Genomic DNA, 22,015 nt, shown 5'->3' with positions numbered 1-22,015 from the left:
ATATTTTAATGGAAATACTGACCAAGTTTACAACATTTCAAATGCCAATCACATGGAAAGGTGACTAAGTACAGAATACCAAATGTGATTTAAAATAAAGAACTTTCTGCTGTATATAATGCAGGTTGGGTTTAGAGCTTGGAGCTTACATGTCAGACAGCAGAAGAATAAAAATGCTGCTTGTGAAAACCCTGGCTGCAGGTAAAGCTCCCTCTTCTGTTGGTTGCATTGGTGGGTTGGGGTTTTCTCCTGAACTGGCCATGAAACCCTATCATCCTGACCTGCAGGCAGGTGCTCTGGAGCTAACACTGTGTGTGGGGGTGGGAGCAAGAGCTAGGGCTGCCCTGGTCACACCCCATCAATTTCCCCTGTAGTTCCAGGTCAACATCTTTCTTGAGGGAGCACAGGGGGATAGGGGAATTGTCGCTTAGAACACAAGATCTCTTCCCTCACTGAACACATTACCACTCTACCTCCAAGTCAGGCACTGTCCCAGCTTTGCCCTAGAATCTCCCTCTCCCACAATACTTTGCCATGCTCTACTGTGGCCCACAGTCTTCTGTCTGCCTACAACAAAAATGCTTAAAATCAGAGCAGTCTACCATGGGTTTTCAAAGTCCAGGAGCCAAAAAATTTGTTTTTCTTTTTGGTGGTGGGGGTTTTAATTCAAAAACAAAAACAAAAACAAAAACACAAAAACCCACACATAAAACACTGTTGGTTACAACTAAGACTAGGGTAATAGTTGCTGGAGAAAAATCCAGAGTACTGAGAAGGACTCCATTGGTCTTTGTTTAGAAAGTCCAGGCTAACCACATATAAAAATCCTAATCACTCATGTTTAAATGTCTGCCAGTTTAAATTTATGTAATTAAAAATATATATATCCCATGTGCAATTACTAAGGAAATGTATCAAATCCTCTCCCTCCCAACCCCATTTATACCACACACTTTATACACATTTCTTTCAAATACTGACTTGGTATTTAAGTTTTCACCCCCATCCCCAATAAGGATAAGAAAAAATATATAGAAATACAAACTACATAGCTTGACAACTTACCCAAATATAAAATATTTTCAAATAGCTGAACAAGGGAAAAAAACATGTACTAAAAGAATGGAAGTACTCTATATTAAAATTTTGGAATATTTTGATTTGAGACAAGTGCAAGTGACTTAATTATTTAAAACAAAATCCTGTTCGTACCCTGGATAAGGAACTGAAGAAAATTCCCTGCTTCACAATAGTTCTCTGGTGAGGACAAGGGACTTGGGTTGAGAGTTTATTCCTTAAGTAAGAACCAAGCTTTATTTATTTACAAAAAAAAAAAAAAGAAAAGAAAAAAAAGTTGGGGGTAAGGAAGACAAGTTTTACACAAAAGTACTACAATGGTAACTCCCTTTGGTAAAAAGTGTAATAAATGTCTTGTACATCTGTTCATAGGTACTAAATCTGAAGCCACATAGTACTATGGTACACAAGAAGCTAGAGCAGTTATGCTAGCACATCAAAGCATATTTCTTTAATAAAAAATTGACAGTATGTACATTATTTACAAAAAAAGAAAAACGAAGTTAAAATTGTGTGTGTGTGTGTGTGTGTGTGTGTGTATCAGAGAGTAAAGCTGGTGGATGGCACTAGGGTAGACTAGTAAAGAAGCAGGTACAAAACAGTTCCACGGGAGCTAAAAAGGATGACTGATTTGAACTTGAGGTTGAGAACCAAAGGAGAGAGAAAGGGTGGGCAGCAAGGGATTCATCAGGAATCAAATCCACAAGATGATCAATTCCAAAGCCAAACTGCAGATCCCAGGTAAAACCTAATGGGTGTTCTTAAATGTGCTCAGGTGACCAGGAAAAAAAAAAAAAAAAATCAAATCCAGTTTTTTTTTTCCTTTTGGGGTAGAGGAGAGGAGCAGTGACCATCACAGTTACAATCCATCTGAGCATTAAAAGTACTTCCCCAGCACCTCCATCCAGCCAAATATGAACAGCATCCAGTTCCCTCATTGAAGGTCAGGCCACAGGAGACTCCAGTCTTAGCTCTGCTGGTGTGTGCAAGCAAGCTGCTTGTCTCTGTGCTTGCATGGATTTCCTTCCCCTCCAGGGTAGGCTAATACCTGAACCCCCTTGGGAAAAGTTCCAGCTCCACCTTTATAAAGTATTCATGTTTCTTAAAGGTAGCCCACTTGGTGCCAATATGCACCAGCCACACACAGATCAGGGTGGCCATGTCCCAGAGAGGCCCAGTGAGGCTTGAAAGGCATCTTCCTTGTTTCTTCAACGTGTGTGAGTATACATGCTCACACACACACACACACCCTCAAGTTATCTGCTCTGGCTTTGCAGTTAAGGGGCTTTGAATACTGTGCCATATTTGACACGATACTTGTTAATGCTCACAAAATGCAGGGTCTCTGTATCACAGGTGGTGGTACAGGGCACCAGGCCCTCCAGCCCCTCACCCATGAGCCACTTGCTGGTCTCTGCTGCCATTTCACGGGGCACATGCTCCTTGGTCCATTTATCTACCCAGGCCTGGAACCTCTGATGTAGACGCTTGCTTACACGCTCATGGGACTGCAAAACAGAAAAAGAGGACAAAAAAAAAAAAAAAGAAGTAGGACCAAAAAAAGCCCTTCAAATACAAAGCTCAATTTTCTCCTAAAGTAGCAAAGATGTGGACTTAAGTCTTAGATACTACTGGTTAGTTTTAAAAAAACAAAAAGGAGGAAAAACGATTCTGTTTAAAGAAGAGAATTGAAAGAGATAAGAACACAGGGCATGTCTGAATGCTCTATGTTCAATAGGAAATTAAAACCCATAAAGCCCCCAAGAAATGCCAACATAGGCTCTGAGAACAAGCTCACTGTTCAATTTTAGCATACATTGGTTATAACCTGGGGAACTTGTTAAACATACAGGTTTCCCTGGTTCTACCAATCTGCATTTTAAACCAGCAACTCAGCTGATTCTAATGTATGCTGGCTGAGACACAATAAGCCACAGCCACTGGTCATTTCTGTCAGCATGGTAACATTCACTTCTAAAGACAGTGTGAATAAAACTCACTCCTCCTTCACTGTATTACCCCACCCTGGCCAGCAGAGTCCAGGCACAGCAGATCTTCAGTGGAACACTATGTTCCCACGTATGCACTCAGCAAATATTTACTGGAGCCCACGTGTAAGGTATAGTAGGGGATACAAAGATAAAATTGGTGTTGCCCAGCTCCCCAAAGAATTTGAATCACAGATATGCAGACAGACACACAACACACAGCAGCTACACTCAGTGCCATGAGAGAAGTACAGTTGACACTTAAACAACACGGGTTTGAACTATATGGAGCCATGTATATACAAATTCTCTTCCATCTCTGCCACCCAAGACAGCAAGACCAGCCTCCTCCCCATTTCTCCTCTTCCTTGTCCTACTCAACGTGATGATGAAAATGAAGACCTTCTTGATGATCCCTGTCCACTTAATGAATAGTAAATATATTTTCTCTTACTTATGACTTTCTTAACATTTTCTTTTCTCTCTCTTACCTTACTATAAGAATATAGTATACAATACATATAACATACAAAATAAAATTAATAAACTGTTTATATACTATTGGTAAGACTTCTGGTCAACAGTAAGCTATTAAAGTTTTCGGGCTGTCAAAAGTTATACATGGATTTGACTGTGTGGGGTGGGAGAGGGGTCAGCACCCCAAGCTCTGCGTTGTTCAAGGGTCAACTGTACATTAAACTGCTTGCCCAACACTCCCCCTTGAATGTTTCCTAGTTCTTTCAAACTTAACGAGTTTCAAAATAGAGTGTTTCACCTGCCCCCCAAACCTGGTAACCCTTTCCTATTATCAGATGAACCCCTAAACTTTCCACCACTTATGCAGAAACAAAAAACTCACCAACCCAAAAATCAGTCAGGCATCAGCCTTGATGTCCTCCTTTTGTTTACCTTCCCCACATTGATCCAGCATCACATCCTGTCAATTACATCTCTAATTTTTTGGTTTTTTTGAGACAGAGTCTCACTCTGTCACCCTGGGTAGAGTGCAGTGGCATCATTGTAGCTCACAGCAACCTCAAACTCTGGGGCTCAAGCAATCCTCCTCCCTCAGCCTCCCAAGTACCTGGGACTACAGGTATGCCCCACCACGCCAGGCTAATTTTTCTATTTTTAATAGAGACGGGGTCTCACTCTTGCTCAGGTTGGTCTTGAACTCCTGAGCTCAAGCAATCCTCCCGCCTTAGCCTCTCAGAGTGCTAGAATCACAGGCATGAGCCACCATGCCCAGCCACAGAACTCTAAATTATAGCTACAATCTAATTCCTACAATTCTACTGTCATCCCAGTAGTATGGATGGCCATCATATCTCACTTGGACAAGAGCAGCCTTTTGAGTGTTTTTCAACTCTGTACCCATACTCACTCCCATTCTACTCATAGCAGTCCTAAGTCCAAGCTATCTTTGTCAACAATGTCTCAAAGTACCTCTGACAAAATCCAAACCATGGCCTACAAGACAAAGTCTATGCAATCTATCCTTCTAACTTCATGGAAGGTATGAAGGCAACCTTGAGCCAGAATGGTGATTTTAGTTTCTTTAATGTGCCAAGTCCCAGTCTTGCACTTGCTATTTACTTTGCCCTCAACTTTTCACCAGGATAGCTCCTTGTTATTATTCAGACCTCAGGCATCACCTCCTTAGAGAAGCCTCCTCCAATGAAAGCAAGGCCTGCACGCCAGTTACCCCTGACCACTTCATCTGATTTGCTTCTTTGGTAGCACACATCACATTACCCTCTTTGTTCTACTTCATGGTGGTAGTCCCACGGCCTGGCACAACACATGGTACATAACTGTACCAAGAAGATTTCAAAATTGAGATATATATGAAAACAGGATTCATACATGCCAAAGATCAGATACTGCCTGAAATGTAAATGCTGAGAGTAGCTTCACCAAGAGGTACCACCAGGTATTTACCTGCTCTTATGGGTTGAATTGTGTCCCCCCCACTCCTCACTAAATTTATATGTTGAAGTCCTAGTTCACAACACTCAGAATGTGAGCTTATTTGGATGCACACAGGCACCATATGAAGATAAAGGCAAGGATCTACAAGCCCAGGAATGCCAAAGATGGCCAACAACGCATAAGAAGCTGAGAGAGACCTGAACACATTCTCCCTCACAGCCCTCAGAAGTAACCGACACTGCTAACACCCTAATCTTGGACTTCTGGCCTCCTAAAATACCAGACAATAAATACCTGTTGTTTAAGCCAGTCTGTGGGACTTTGTTATGGCATCCTTAGCAAACTAATGTGCTTTCTCAATAATTCTCAAATTCAAAAATAGGTTTTCATAAAGAACGAGAAACAATCAGAAGACTCTGGGCCTCCCTGGTCCTAGCTGGGGAGAGAGATGTATAGAGAAATTCCAGTAACTGGTTCTCACCTGATGAGCCCGCAGCAGGGCAGTCCTCCGGTACATGTAGTCCTCTGACTTGATCACATACACCATCTTGTAGGAATTCAGCTTGAATCTACATTCTAGCTTATCCAGGCTATCCACATTCTCCATGGTCTTCTTGCTGTTTCCTTCCTTCCCTTCCTTTTCCTGCTGCTCTCGACCTCGCTGACACTTCCGGATCCGCCGAAGATTCCTACAGAGCAGAAGAGCCCTACAGGATGAGAGCTTGTCCAGACAGATTGCCGTGACTCCCCCGCAAATGAGTTTTTCTTATTATTTAGTTACATACCTACAAAAATGTTTAATGGTTTCATTGTAAAAAAGTTTCAACTGCAAAGACACATAGAAAAGCAGAAATCCTCAACAAATCCCCTCCTCCCACTTCTACAAATCTACTTGCTTTGTCAAAGGTAGCCACTTGTTTGCAGTTTTAATACAAAACTTCTGGGCCTCTGTGAGTTTACATATGTAATTACTATAGTTCTGCTTTGGGATTTGTTTTTAAGACAAAATAGGTTCATACTACGTATTTTATTCTCAACTTTTCATTTAATGTCATGAAGACTTTTTAAATTTCACTACATAAATTTGTCTCATTCTCTTTAACTGCTGCAGAGGAGCACACCCCAATTAAATCATTCCTTAACAGCCGCTCTCAACGAAGGTCCTTATCTGAAACACATAAAATTATTTGAATGCCTATTTTTAAAAATTCTCCCTAAGATGGTATAAACTAAGGCCATTCTACACACAAAGGAAAGAAAATAATTCACAATCACTGGATGCCCTAGGGGCAGGTACTGAATCTCTTCCACATCCAGTGGAGCAGGGCTATCAGCTAGACGATTATTGCTTCCCATATTTAGCTATTAAAAACACTGCTTCATTGAATATCTTTGTATACATGTGTTTTTATAGGACGGCAAGTCTTTGGTCCAAGGACTCTTGGGCATCCCCAAGACCCTTTCAGGAGATATGTGAGATAAAACTATTTCATAATAATACTAAAACATTATTTGCCTTTTTCACTGTGTTTCATTTGCACTGGCAGGATAAAAGTAATGGTGAATAAAAATGCTACGGTGGCACCAAACTGTACTTGGAAGTCTTTGTATTAGAATCTGACCATCCACTGGCATTAAGTGAAAAAGCCAGTTTCGTTTAAGAATGTCTCTGATGAAGCAGTAACATTTTTTATTAAATCACATCTTTTTAACATGCTGTATGACAAAATGCAACTACACATAAAGTACCTTTGTGTAATAGAGTACAATGGTATTCTTGAAGAAAAGCACATGAGCAATTGCTTGAGTTGTAAATGGATCACCATTTTAACCTGAAAGAATGACTGACTAAACTTAGCTTTGGCCAAGGATTGGCAGATATTTTCTCAAAAATGAATAAGGGACCTATCACTCCAAGGAAAACAATGTTGCCAATGGTAAGATTTGAATTTTCAAGCAAAACTAGGAATTTTGGTAAAACTGGCATCAGCCGCCCCAAGCTTGACAGCTTCCCAATACTTGAAGATGTATTTGATAAGATCAATGGTGATATTAATGAATGTGATTTTTGGGGGGGAGCATTGTAAAATGTGTCAACATTTAGTAGGTCTGCATAACTTAGTGAGCTAGAAGTTTCCAAATCACCAATTGCATGAAGTTACAAAATCATGGATGAAAGAAGATTCACTCAAAGTACAAGATAAGCCAATGGATTTTGACAACTATATGAAAAGCTCGGCTGGGCGCGGTGGCTCACGCCTGTAATCCTAGCACTCTGGGAGGCCGAGGTGGGCGGATCGTTTGAGCTCAGGGGTTCGAGACCAGCCTGAGCAAGAGCGAGACCCCATCTCTACTAAGAATAGAAAGAAATTATATGGACAGCTAAAAATATATATAGAAAAAATTAGCCGGGCATGGTGGTGCATGCCTGTAGTCCCAGCTACTCGGGAGGCTGAGACAGGAGGATTGCTTGAGCTCAGGAGTTTGAGGTTGCTGTGAGCTGAGCTAGGCTGACACCACGGCACTCACTCTAGCTTGCGCAACAGAGTGAGACTCTGTCTCAAAAAAAAAAAAAAAAAAAAAAAAAAGAAAGAAAAAAAAAGAAAGAATGAAAAGCTCATTAATATTTCAATTCATATTGCAAGTAGTCTTTAAGAAACTACCACGGGTAGACTTTTGTTGTCATATCAAAGAAGAATATCCACAGTTACCAGTTTCAGTTTTAATTTTTAACATGATAAATATTACTAGTACAATCCACGTAAATAAAAGCTCTTTGGAGTCCTCAAGCTCTAAGAGTATAAAGGGTCTCAAGGCCAAAAAGACTGAGAACCTTAACTGTAGGAGAAAAGAATCATTAGAAACTGAAGTTGTAGGGTTAATGTTCTACACATTAACTGCACTGCCCTCAGAATGATTGCATCAATTTCTATTTTTTCTTTTTTTTTTTTTTTTTGTTGAGACAGAGTCTCACTTTGTTGCCCAGGCTAGAGTGAGTGCCGTGGCGTCAGCTTAGCTCACAGCAACCTCAAACTCCTGGGCTCAAGCGATCCTACTGCCTCAGCCTCCCGAGTAGCTGGGACTACAGGCATGCGCCACTATGCCCGGCTAATTTTTTCTATATAGATTTTTAGGTGTCCATATAATGTCTTTCTATTTTTAGTAGAGACGGGGTCTCGCTCAGGCTGGTCTCGAACTCCTGACCTTGAGCAATCCACCCGCCTCGGCCTCCCAGAGTGCTAGGATTACAGGCGTGAGCCACCGCGCCCGGCCATATTTTTTCTTACAATATATTGGAGTGCCTCCCTCTGCAATACAGATTATAAATCGTTTAAAAACTCTGCCAATCTGGTAAGAAATACATAATGATATGTATGTTTATTGTAACATGTCATAAGCATGTAGACTGTGTCTGTTTTGTTGTGAGGAGGACCTGGCACAGAGCAACTACTCAAAATTGTTAAAAGAATCAATGAATAGAGAACTTGGCAGGGCCCTCTTCGCTGGTACCCTTTTTCCATGTTCTCATTAGGGGACTAAGTCTAGTAATACCAGGATGATAACATTTTGGAAACATAAGACATGAGATTTCTATTCTAAACTTAAAAGTTTAGAAGGAAGAAAGCCACTCTACCGATTTATTTTCTACCTCTGAAAATCGTTTTGCATGCTGAAAGGATCAGCATTACAAATTGCCTGTATATAGGGGGAAAATTTTTTAAATTCTGTGCAGAAAAATGTTAACAGGCCAGGTGTGGAGGCTCATGCCTGTAATCCTAATACTTTGGGAGGCCAGGAGTTCAAGATCAGCTAGAACAACACAGCAAGCTCTCATCTCTACAAAAAATAGAAAAATGAGCCGAGCATGGTGGTGCACACCTGTAGTCTCAGCTATTCAGGAAGCTGAGGTGGGAGGAAGTTTGAGGTTGCAGTGAGCTATGATGACACCACTGCACTTAAGACCCCATCTCAAAAAAAAAAGCAGGGGGTGGGGTGCACAGTTAACACAGCAGGACTAAGACTGCTATCCTTTGAAAGGTCTGCTTACAAGATTGGCCCTTGGCTGGGGTCTGGGATCTTGGATTTTGGGGAACTTTCTACCATTCCCTAAATCATGTTAGTGGCTCACTGTACCTAAACTGTTTTTGTATAAACTATCTGGCTTATGTTGAAAACCTGCTTTCCTTCTGAGAGTTTGGAATTTTGGTATATGTTAGGCACAGGGTGCCTGTATGACTCGAACTCAATAAAAACCCTGGCACAGAGTGGCTAATGAGCTTCCCTGGTAGACAGGATTTTATGTGTGTTGTCACAACTTGTTGTTGGAGGAATTAAGAGCGTCCTGTGTGACTCCACTGGGAGGGGACTCTTGGAAGCTTAAACCTGGCTTCCTCCAACTTTGCCTCAGGCACCTTTTCCCTTTGCTAATTTTGCTTTGTATCTTTTTTGCTGTAATAAATCATAGTTATAAGTATGACTACATGGCTGAGTCCTGCGACTCCTCCTCCATCAAACCTTGGAGACTCCAACCCACATTCACATCAAATATAGGGAAGTAACTGCTGATTCTTTAAAACTCTCACCTCCCTGATGTTTTTGCATATGCTCCAGGTAAGCCCATGTTGTAACAGTCATTCAAACCTTGCAATAACATCCTCAGCAGATAGAACAAATGAAGAGAATATGTGAAAACCAAGAATCGGAAGGTAATTTAACCCTCCATTCCTCAACCATGTACAAATATATAATGCTCACAAGTGACGTGGCTCACTTACCGCGGGAGAAATACTGGTTTCTGTGCCAGATGTTCACGAAGCTCAGGAGAGGTAGTATCGGAATTCATGTATCGCTCCACATAGTCTGACCAGCGCTAGGATGGTAAACACAAAACAGAGGTGGAGGGAAATCACAAAAACTGAGCTTCATCTTCATCAGGTAGTACAGTAAATCCCATGACAAAAATGTCTGAAACTGATAAATTTCAAGATCAATAAAGTCCCTTTCTATAATGACACGCTTTTTACTTGGTATTGGAATATAGATTAAAAATTCAGTTAACAATACCACAAGTTTCTCTGACATGCTGAAGTTATCAGAAGTCATAAATGGTTAGAAGCTGGCTCACTGACAAGTTTTATTTCCCCACAGAAGGCTTTGTTAAATAGAATGTATAGTGGCAAATGTCTGAAAATCAGTATTCTTCACATTAAAATACGGATTTCTGGCATCTCTTGGGGAAAAAAATTGAAAGATCTGGCAGCCACAAGCCAATATTTCCACATATCCCCCCAACATCATACATATGGCCTATGTCTCCTATTTGCATTACCTGCCAGAGTGAACTATGATAATCACATTTCTCTATCTACTCTGTGGGGTGGGAACTCCTGGCTTCATCTGCCCAATAAAAAGTAAACATGACACAAAGGGTCAGGATGACACTGGGAAGATGGCACCTGATTTGTTGCTTCTTATATTTCAGGAAAAAATAGGAAAGCTGCTAACCATGAGACTTCTTAAGAGGAGACATCTCTACTCAGTGAAGGATGAGGTTAACATCTATAACCAGGCGGCCCTTCTATTCAGTGGAAGACATGGTTGCAATGACCTATACACTTGAAGCATCCAGGTCCTAATCCTTAAACAGGCCTAAGGTAGCTTGGGCTTCGAGCAGATAAGGTGACTGGGCAAACTCTCAGGACACGCCAGCTCTGCCCAACATAAGGGCTTTGTGTATACTTGTCCATACCTCTGCTTCCACGGGGTCATCAGAGTTCTCCTCTTCTGTGTCTAGAAGCTCAATGGTCAACTGAACCTGGCCTTGGCTCTGAACGAACATAAGCTGCAAATAAGAAACTGAGAGTAAACAACAGGCCATCTCCAAAGCTATAACCTATCTTTTCACGGGGTTGGGGTGGAGGGGCAATAAAGTTATAAAACATCACTCCAATTGAAGAGATGAGGAAGATACTCAAAAGCCTGGAAAGCCAGTGATAGAAAAAAAGGCAGAAGTCCAATCTTGCTACCAGTAAAATGAAATATGTTAGAACAAAAAGTACCATTTCATGTTTCAAATGTCTTTAATTAGCTAAAACAATAATCAGTGCCAGTAAAGAGTGCTTTAAAAAACAAGTATTTTGTTCATAAAAAAGAAATATGTCATGTGTAGCCAGAACCATAAAATGTCAGAGTTTTCAATTGATAATCCCACTTCTACGACTTACTGCAAAGATATAAACAAGTCTAGTGCATTAAGAAAAAAGTAACAAAGAAAATTCTTCGTATCAAAGTTAAGTGGAAAATACCAAATGCAACAAAGATAAACAACTGCATTTATACTGCAATAAAGACTACATAAGAAATCTAAATGTGCCTTGGGATAAGAAACCCAAAAAATGAACATATTAATAAGTGTTTTATTATAATAGTACCAATTGTATTTAAAGTTCTTGAAGGGCCAGGTGTGGTGGCTCATGCCTGTAATCCTAGCACTTTGGGAGGCCAAGACGGGTGGATCATTTGAGCTCAGGAGTTCGAGACCAGCCTGAGCAAGAGCAAGACCCCATCTCTACTAAAAAAATACAAAGAAATTATATGGACAACTAAAAATATATATAGAAAAAATCAGCCGGGCATGGTGGCGCATGCCTGTAGTCCCAGCTACTCGGGAGGCTGAGGCAGGAGGATTGCTTGAGCCCAGGAGTTTGAGGTTGCTGTGAGCTAAGCTGATGCCACGGCACTCTAGCCCAGGCAACAGAGAGAGATTCCGTCTCAAAAAAAAAAAAAAGTTCTTGAAATTATGAGTTCTGTTAATACTATTTGTGTGATTTAAAAAAAAAAAAATCCATACTTAAAAGCAATACACTGATAGAGGCAAACAAGCCATGTTTTGCATAAAACAACAATCAATGGCAATGGCACAGGGACTCCCCTTGCAGAACCCTGGGATACTCAATGCCCTCACCCTAAGGCTTTCTGCAGACAAGATAATTTATCATCAGAATCACATGGAGAAGGACACAGCTGGAAAAATAACTTGAGAAATTTTTATTTCACCCTTCATTTTACATAAGGAGAAAATTTAAATTCAGAGAGTTCTGGTTTCTCAAGGCAACTCACTAGTTAATAAGCACAAAGGACCAGATGCTAGATCTGGCTCTCAGTGTTCTTTCAAAGATTTAAAAATTCCTATCTGCTAGTAAAATTTACAACCTGACAACAATACAAACACAGTTACTTCCAAAATAGATTTAAGGGAAAAAAACCCTGCATTTTTTAATTTACTTTTAAGAATTGCAAAATATGTCACGCAGTCTTCACGATAGGCTTTCATTACCCAATTCCCATACTGGTTGGACATCTAGGTTATTTCCAACTATTTGCTTTTATGATTAGCCAGTATAATGGTAAAAAACTGGAAACAATGTAACCGTTCAATAATACAGGTGTTAATTCTCTATAAAGTGACCAGGTGCTGTGGCTCACGCCTGTAATCCTAGCACTCTGGGAAGCCGAGGTGGGAGGATTGCTTGAGCCCAGCAGCCTAGGTCACAGAGTGAGACCTGGACCCTTTAACAAAAAATAAAATAAAAAATTGATGGTTGTCTGCATTCTCTCTCTCTCTCTCTCTCTCTCTCTCTCGACAGGGTCTCACTCTGTCACCTAGGGCTGGAGTACCGTGGCTCACTGCACCTGAAACTCCCGGGCTTCCCCAGAAGTTGGGACCACAGGTATATGCCACCATGCCCAGCTTTTTTTTTTTTTTTTTTTTTTTTTTTGTAGAGATGGGGTCTCGCTATGTTGCTCAGGCTGGTCTAAACATTTTTCAAAAGTAATATTTACAAAGCATTATAATATGAAAAATGTTCAGAGAAAAAGTAGAATATAAAATTGTAAAAATCATAAATAACCATTTTTTTTTAAAAGGCAGGGAGACAGTTACTTCCACTTTTTCCACATTCTTTGTGTTTCTCTGATGAGCTCATTAGAAACTCTAAAAAGCTCCAGGAGTGGAATCACTAGGTCAAAGTACCCTGGCTTTAACTTTTAGTTCAGAGTGTTCTGACTATTTAAACTGTCACCAGCAAAGTCTGTGGCTGCACGAGCAACTCTCACCTTAAAGCAATTCTCATCTGACATAAGCTGCTCGGCTTTCCGCTGATATGTTGATTCCAGGAGGCTCCTTGAAGTCTGTGTGTTCAGCTGGCCTCCAGTGGCCCCATTATTGTTTTCTGCCAGGTACAGATCAGTCACCTGCACACAGATCTCGTCACTCACAATGTGCTGCAGCTAGAATCAAGCCAAGGCAAGTTGTTAGTGAACTAAGAAACCATTCCTCCCTGTTGTATAGTCAACCTTCCTTTGATCAAGTCATTCAACTCAAAAAAGGGGTGTTTTTTTTTGGTTGGCAATTTTAGAAAATCAATTACACAAACCACTGTACCATTTTCTTGGAGAATAACCAAACCAAGATCTTCAACCTTATCAGTGGTCCATGAGTAAAACTTTCAACCTATTTAAAAGCAAAACCAGGTCACTCAGGTTAATGTGCCACTTATTTAAAATTCTAAGGATCTGTATATAAATTTCCATGGCTCATTTGATCCTTATAACCACCCTGAGAAGCAGGCTGAAGAGGGAGGGGTGTGTGCTGTTAAGAGACAAAGTCACACATCAGACAGGAAAACTTAGTGTATAAACCGGGGTGAAGAGGAGCCTTAGAGAACCACAAAAACAAGATCCATGTCTGTGTTACCAGCCCAAGTACAAAGCCTGGAACTCATTAGGTGCTTAAGAAATGGCTGCTGAATTAATCGCCCAGGGAGTCTCAGCTGAAGAAGCAAAGTGGGGACTAATAGTGTAGGTTTCCTGATTCCTAGACCAATACTCTTTCCAAACACACCACCTGTTTTTCTACATCTGATACAAAGTGTAGAATTTAAGGTATACATAATGTTAATTAGCTCACTTTCAATACAGGCCAGCATGCAATTCTGGCTCACTACTGATAACTTTTGTGACAATCTTATTTAACTAGCTAATTGACTAGAAAGTTGAACCTTTCAGTTCATAGAGAATGAATTCCCATTCTCATAGGTCATACGTTATTTCTATTTGAAATAAAAATTCCCCCAAATGAAAATTTCACCCATCCAAATGATAGGAAATGTGAAAAACAGATATAAGAAGAAAACAAAACATTAATTTCAATATCAATTTATCTACTTTGCTTTAACATTTTCATAACCACCAGGCCATCCTATTTTTAGGAAGGTACATTCTTTTTGAAGCGTAACTATGACAACTACTTATTTTTAACATTAAATAAAGTCTGAAATGACAAGTATGTGTATTAGTAGATAACTGGACACAGGGCAAGGTCAGAAGGGCAAGTGATCTGTGGGTGGTAGAAAGGGCACGATCTACAGCAACTGCAGATAGTTAAATAAATTACAATCAAATGGATTCTGATACAACCATTAAAATAGTGCTTTTGATGACTTGATAACATAGGGAAAAGCTTAAGATACAGTTTAAGAGAAAAACAGCATGGTGAAAAAGTATATCCAAACTTGATCTCTACCATGTAGATAATTCTCTTGCTTTATATTTTGTCAAAGTAGACTGTCACTGACTCCTCACCCATGTCCCCTTTTTGGATATCTGGCCCCTCCCTGAGTCTTTGGAAACGGCAGCACTATAAGTCCGGGACAGCTAGGGAAATCCCACCCCCACGCGAAGCTGGTCAGATTCTCTGTCCTGCTAATTCGAAATGACACACGGAGAGTATCCAGTAGACTTCCTACATAGGAGCAACTGTATGGAAAGGTCAGGTAATGCTGGGCCAGAGGCATCATCATGGCAAGCCAAAGCCTTAGAGGGCTGGAGAAGCCTAGAAGACGTGCCAAATGTCCACATGAAGAGAGAAGCATGAGAATGTAGGCATTCAAAGCAGAAAATAAAAATTCACAGTGCAGTCTTTACATTGTGTGGCCATATTTTGAGTTCCGTACTTAGATGTCTGTCTATGAGCCTGCCTATTCTATTCTCAAAATGAATCCCTCTTAAATCAGCCTGCAAAAGGTAAGATAAATGTATGGCTCGACTTGAAAATGTATCTTCTACCCCTCGCCAGCAATGAAGTCTATGGGGAACACCAAATGAGATGAGAATGAGAGCAGAGATGTCTCCAGCTGAAGGGGTTAAGATGGGAAGCTTGAACATGTTTTAAAGTCAGTGATTCTGGGACAGGCGCGGTGGCTCACGCCCGTAATCCTAACACTCTGGGAGGCCCAGGCGGGTGGATCATTTGAGCTCAGGAGTTCGAGACCAGCCTGAGCAAGAGCCAGACTCCGTCTCTACTAAAAATAGAAAGAAATTATACGGACATTTAAAAACATATACAGAAAAAATTAGCTGGGCATGGTGGTGCATGCCTGTAATCCCAGCTACTTGGGAGGCTGAGGCAGAAGGATCGCTTAAGCCCAAGAGTTGGAGGTTGCTGTGAGCGAGGCTGACGCCATGGCACTCTAGCCCAGGCAACAGAGTGAGAGACTGTCCTTAAATAAATAAATAAAAAAAAATAAAGTAAGTGATTCTGGATGCAGCTTCTGTTTCCATAAAAAAAGGGTTGAGATGGTACATATGACTCAAAATCATAACCAGATGCTTCTAGTAAATGAACTAATTATACCTATTATTTAAAAAACCAACCTCAGGCTTATGAAAAGTAAGTTTTATTGGACTTCTTTTAAAGTTGTTGTACTGGTAGCATGAAAGACTTTGTTCCTAGCTGTAGCAGCAGCAAACTTATCAGCAGAAATACAAGCACAAGATAATTGGAGTCTATATTTTATATAAATTTAGGGTAAGTTAACAGGGATTAGTCTCTGAAAAATTATGTCCACAGCTGACTGTATCTACGTAATGATTTCTGTCAGTCACCATCTAGACCCTTTATGAGAAGGCCTAAAAACTTTTTCAACTTTTAGGGAAAAACTGTCTGCCTGACAACTTTCCCCAAGAAGCCAAGATTCATTTATGTGAAGTGCTCCTCCTCAATCCTGACAAGATACTGTGAGACGGGTACAGAGGCATGCACCCTTCCAAAACCAAGAAAAAAGCATGGGTACTTTCCAAAGGATTCAACATATAGCCCAACAGAACACTAACCAACAAGTTTTTCCTTCTATAGTGGCAGTGTGGGCTCCAGAATTAGAATTTGCTTTTTATAAGTTTTCACTTTTAAAAGGAGTACACCACCTTTCCCATTGGCTGTTTTGTGGAGGAGGGCCGTAGGCAGCCATGGCACCCAGCTGGAATGGCATCACCCTAAAGCCCCACTTCTACAAGGACTGGCATCATTACATGGCCATGTGATTCAACCAGCCGCCAGGCGGATACAAGGCCTGCAAAAGCATGCCACACTGCCCCACCCTTGTGTTTGGACCCATCTAACCCATAGTAAGGTAACCCATGGGGAGGTATCACACCAAAGTACAAGCTGGCAGGGGCTTCAGCTTAGAAGAGTTAAGGGTGGCTGGACCACTGGTATTTCTGTGGATCCAAGAACAAGTCCACTGAGTTGCTGCAGGCCAATGTTGAGCAGCTGAGGGAGTACCGCTCCAAGCTCATCCTCTGCCCCAGGAAGTCCTCAGCCCCCAAGAGGAGAGAGTTCTGCTGAGGAACTCAAGCTGACAAGGGCCAGTACTGCCCATACAGAATGTCTACAAGGAGAAAGCCAAAGCCTGCACTGCGGAAGGAAAAAACTTCAAGGTACGTGCCAGTCTTCACGTGGCCCGTGCCATGCCCAGGCTCTTCAGCATATAGGCAAAAAGAGCCAAGTAAGTTGCAGAACAGGATGTTGGAAAGAAAAAACAAAGCCCTATTGGGGACTTGTAACAAAATAGTAGTAAAGGTGGGTCTCAAAACCAAAACAAAAATTCAAAAAAAATAAAAAAGTAGCACACCAATAGACTCTGATCTTTTTGAGAGTTCAGAACTCAAGTATGAAGAGTAGAAATCTGTTATAAGCTCTTTGTTATAAAGAACAACATATTTAGAAATTCCCATGGTGCTGCAGGAAGAAAACACAAAACCAACCACAAACGTAACTCAGAGGGAACCTGAGGTGAGTGAGGTAGGCAGAGTATTGTAAAAGATGTTATATAAAACCTTTCCTGTAAAAAGAATTTCAAATATTAAACGAAGCAAGTGCACAGAATCACCAACACCTATGGAAGAGGCAACGTCACACACTGTGTGCTCATCTTTTCAGACCAGGTAATATATGGTCAGTAGGGCAGGGAGCTGGGGTCGGGACCATTGTACTCTTGACAGGTGGACAGCAAGAAAGCATCAGAAGGCAGGCTCCTACTGAAGGCACAAGGAGAACAGTAAAGGGGCCAATTACATAGCTGAAGCACTCCCACTTTGTTAACATAGGAAATACAACATCACATTAACCTCCTCTTCCCCTCTTCAGAGCCGTATGTTCATGAACTTTGTTAAGGGAGAAAGCTGCCTTTCCTTCTGCAATAGAAATCTTGCCTTTTCTTTGCCTGACCCATCTTCAGGTAAGAACTTCTCCCCTCACCCACTCTAGCCTCCACCATGCCCTCACCTGTCTGACAATGCTCTGGATCAGTTTGTCCATGGTAAAGGCAATGTAGGCATGAATGGTGAACATCTCTCTCAGCGAATCTTCATATTGTGATGAGTCTATGTTGCCATCCAGCAGGCTCCGCACCATGTCCAGGAATGCTGGGTAATAATCTTCTACATCAACATCCACTGTGGGAGAGATGGGATAGGTGAGGCCTTACCCTGCTAAGAACAGACTGAGGATAGAGTGCAGGGCAAATCCTGTAGCTGGCCTAAATGACATCGGAAGGAACAAACACTAGGTATTCAAAACATACCCACTCAGTCCACTATAGACAGAGATGAAATCTGACAGGTGGCTACAATCACTAGCACTGCCTACCAGAGGAAAGTGACTTTGCAACTTTAACAGTGGCTCCTAACATTCTGACTGACCATGCTAGAAAGATGTTTCTTTATACAAAGACACTTCTTTACAGTACTACTGGCTCTGCATGACAGGAGAGGAAAATATCCCAGGGAAGCCAGTCCTTCAAAAAGTTGTTGGCTCCTCTGAGAGGAACCTGCTCTTCCAGCCTACACAAGAGCATTCTTGACATAGGTCACTTGCTCCTAAAGCCATTTCAATGAAGCATCAAGTGCAGATGAGAAAAGGCAGACACAGCCATACCCTAGCACTGGGAAACCTCTTGGGAAGAGAAAAATAGGAGCGCAAATTAAATCCTCTATGAATAATGAAGTAATCTGAATTTGTCAAAGTCCTTTTGTTTAAAAATGGATTTGCAACACTGTACTTCACAAATTGCATTACATGATCTGTATTTGCAGTACATAAGTCATTTCAACCACTAGCTAGAATAAATCTTATCAGTTGTTAAAGACACACTTGGCAACTAGCAGAGGGCACAAGGAATGGTGAAACAGTCCTGCCTTTGGCTCACATAAAATAAGATTCATTTATATAAAGTTTGAAAACAGGCACATCTAATCTCTAATCTCTAGCGTCAGAAATCAAGATAGTGGCAAAAGGAGGCTATTTGGGTACTGGCTATGTTTTATTGGGTTTTGTTTATGTTTTTGTTTTTTAAGAGACAGGGTCTCTCTTTGTTGCCCAGGCTGGAGTGCAGTGGCACGATCATAGCTCAATGCAAGTCTTGAACTCCTGGGCACAAGCAATCCTTCCACCTCAGCCTCCAGAATAGCTAGTACTACAGGCAGGACACCATGCCCAGCTAATGTTTTTAAATTTTTTGCAGAGACGGGGTCTGCCTGTGTTGCCCAGGCTGGTCTTGAACTCCTGGTCTCAAGCAATCCCCACCTTGGCCTCCCAAAGTGCAGGGATTATAGGTGTGAGCCACCGCATCCAGCCCTTTTAAGAAACAGGAGTCTTACTATGTCGCCTAGGTTGGCCTCAAGCAATCTTCCTGCTTCAGCTCCCCAAACAGGAACAGCTGGGACCAGGCACACACTACTACACCAGCTTATCTGGGTTTCTTGAGCTGTGTTTTGAACACAGGTGTGTTTATGCTGTAAAAATTCACTGAGCTGTACAGTTCTGATTTGTATACTTCATATATGTTGCACTTCAATAAAAATTGGCTAAAATGAAAAAAAAATTACAAAAAACTCATCATCAACTAACTGGTTACCTGTTTGTACTGGGGAAAAAAAGCTAAGAGCAAAACTGAGTCTATCTCAATTTATCTGAGGTGTGATAGAATCATTAAAGACAGGGACAACAGGACAATTACTGTTTAAAATAAGCAACTGGCTTGAGTTTCATCGCAGAGTATCACCTTCTTCAGGCCCATAAAATAGGAATGAGCCTCTGAAATATGCTCTGACTGTGAAAAATGCCTTATGCCAGAATAAAGGTTTGAGTCCAAACCACAGACTTTTTCACACAAGCTATGTCAGCATGAGGGGTGGCTTTATCACTCGAGACCAAACTACGTAAGCCTTAAAGCAGGTTAAGTCAGTGGTGAAGCCAGGATTAGGCCATTTTCTCTCTACTTTCTATCCAAGCAGATGGAATCACCACAAAGAGGTACAAAATTTGTCTCTTTCAAGCTAGGACTAACCCAGACAAGGGCTTTTAGAATTAATTTGCAGTGTCACAAGCTCTTCAAGAGATAGAAGTCTAGGACCACACATGAGCTTCCTACATCAGCAAAACTTTAAAAAAAAAAAAAATAAATGCACTCCTCAGATTGGCTATTTCCTCAAGAGCCCAGAAAGGCTTCATGAAAAAGCCTGTGGTCCACAGCTCAAGTACCTAATTTATGAACTGAACTGTTATCTGGAAGCAGGCAGCACAGAATTACTTAAAGTACATGATGGCTTCCTTAACCCTTACTTACTTTCCTTTTCCCGAGTTCTCCATCTTCATCCCTGTTCCGCCTATTCCACTGTGTCTCACATCATCTCTTTGAGTTGCAATCTCCTTTCCATAACTATTCCTACTTATTAGGAATGAGCATGAACCTTACTGGTTAAACAGAAGTCCTACCCAAACATATCTGAAAGAAGTCCCATCTGGCTTAGGCATGGATGATTAGGAATTTATGTTCTGTCATGGAGTGGAAGGGACTGTGATATCTGAGTTCCTGTCTGTCCTTTGATTCTGCAGTAACCCAAAGATCTGCCATTTGGGAAACTAATGGCAAATGATACCCACCCCCTACCCTGGTGTGTCCACAGAACTAACCACTGACTGAGTATCCAAGATCCAAGCACTGCACAGGGTGCTCTGAATGAAGCAACCCCAGAAGGCAATGAGTACTACACCTCCATTTTATAGGTAAACAGGTCCAGAGAGTTTAAGTAAGGCAACACAACCAGTATATTGCAGACCTAGGATCTGAACCCAACTAGAGTTCTGGGGCCTGAGCTTTGTTCATAAAAGAACGCAGTCTTGAGTCTACCTAGGCTCTGAGGTCCTCAACTCCACACATCCTTTGTAACCCAACAACCAAAGCACTCACTAGGTTCCTTGAGACGTAGTTGGATGGCAGGGCTGTCACTCTTGTCTCGTTTTATGCCTAGCACTTCCCGTTCCCATTCTCTCTCTCGGTTTTCTTCTTCAATTTGCCGTTCAGCTTGGGAACAAATCCGCAGCAGCCTCAAGCACAGAATCTGGTGCAGTCGCATAAAGATATACCAGTTGTTATTGACATAGAAGAGGTTGTATACTTCATCCATCCCTCTTAATTTCTGAGCTGCGGTGTTACTAAACATTAGCTTGGACTTAGGGGGACTGCCCCCAACACCATTGTGCTTCTTAGCTGCCCCTGTGGCTTCATCTACATCCATCTCTTCTTCTTCTTCTTCTTCCACATCTGAGAGATCACCTCTCTGAGCAAAGAGCAGATCTGGAATGAAATGATGCATGATTTGCTTGATTTTATATTTGTCCTCCTTCTGAATGCCTGTCTGCCTTTTCACATGGTGGATAATCAGAGCGGCAGCATCTTCCAGTATTTGTTTGTCTTCATAGGCGAGTGAGAGGTGCGGGCCAACAGGTACACCAGCATTCTCTTCTGTAGCCTGCTCTTGCCTCTGATAGGAAAGACACACAAAAGTATTCTGTGACACAGCTATGGCAACAAAAAGCCTACCAGACTACACCAGAAGCACATTCCATTCTTAATGATAGTGGCTATATTTTTCCAATCCAAAACTTAGGACCTGACCTTAACAATTTTTGTGCCTTTTCTAGAAATAAATAGATAATGTGGGAGATGTGGTTTGATATCAAAATATTGCTATCTTCTAGACATTCATGACTTACAGGAATAGAGGGACAGAACTGAGACCATCTTTTAAAATCCTAAATTAGGATTTATGGAAGCTATGATGTGAGGTCTGGGATTCACTTCAAAATACTTTTGGGGTGGGGGTGTAGAGATTAATGATGTCACAGCATTAGCAAAATATGGATGATTACGTTTATGTAAGAACTCATTTTTTTTTTTTTTTGCCCTGGCTAGAGTGCAATGGTGACATCATAGCTCATTGTAATCTCCAACTCATGGGCTCAAGCGATTCTCCCACCTCAACTTCCAGAGTAGCAGGGACTATAGGTATGCACCTCCAGGTGTAGCTAATTTTTCTATTTTTTGAAGAGATGGGTCTCGCTCTTGCTCAGGCTGCTCTTGAACTCCTGACCTCAAGCTATCCTACCCCTCAGCCCCCCAGAGTGCTAGGATTACAGATGTGAGTCCCCTCTGCCCAGTCTTCTTTTTTTTAGGAGACAAGGTCTCACTCTGTCACCCAGGCTAGATGGAGTGCGATGGCACAATCACAGTTCATCGCAACCTCCAACTCCTGGGCTCAAGTGATCCTCCCGTCTCAGCCTCCCAAAGTGCTGGGATTATAGGTGTTAGCCACTGTGCTTGGTCTCTTTTTAAAAATTT

The 22,015-nt window shown here is 41.4% G+C and overlaps 1 protein-coding gene across 2 annotated transcripts in view; it reads right to left on the bottom strand.

The window, feature by feature from the left end:
* Positions 1-1,867: 1,867 nt before the first annotated feature.
* Positions 1,868-22,015, bottom strand: part of SIN3A (SIN3 transcription regulator family member A) — a 63,045-nt gene continuing 42,897 nt past the window's right edge. For both annotated transcript variants that reach the window (XM_069481687.1, XM_069481696.1), the window contains exons 15-21: positions 20,585-21,158; positions 17,620-17,789; positions 13,113-13,286; positions 10,747-10,839; positions 9,773-9,867; positions 5,479-5,686; positions 1,868-2,585 (exon numbers count right to left, since the gene is read on the bottom strand). In XM_069481687.1, the coding sequence (XP_069337788.1) occupies positions 2,355-2,585; positions 5,479-5,686; positions 9,773-9,867; positions 10,747-10,839; positions 13,113-13,286; positions 17,620-17,789; positions 20,585-21,158 (1,545 nt within the window). In that variant the 3' untranslated portion in view covers positions 1,868-2,354. The remainder of the gene's footprint in view (positions 2,586-5,478; positions 5,687-9,772; positions 9,868-10,746; positions 10,840-13,112; positions 13,287-17,619; positions 17,790-20,584; positions 21,159-22,015) is intronic.

The sequence above is a fragment of the Eulemur rufifrons genome, chromosome 2, assembly GCF_041146395.1.
Source record: "Eulemur rufifrons isolate Redbay chromosome 2, OSU_ERuf_1, whole genome shotgun sequence".
NCBI lineage: Eukaryota > Metazoa > Chordata > Mammalia > Primates > Lemuridae > Eulemur > Eulemur rufifrons.
This window is presented reverse-complemented; position numbering and strand designations above follow the sequence as displayed.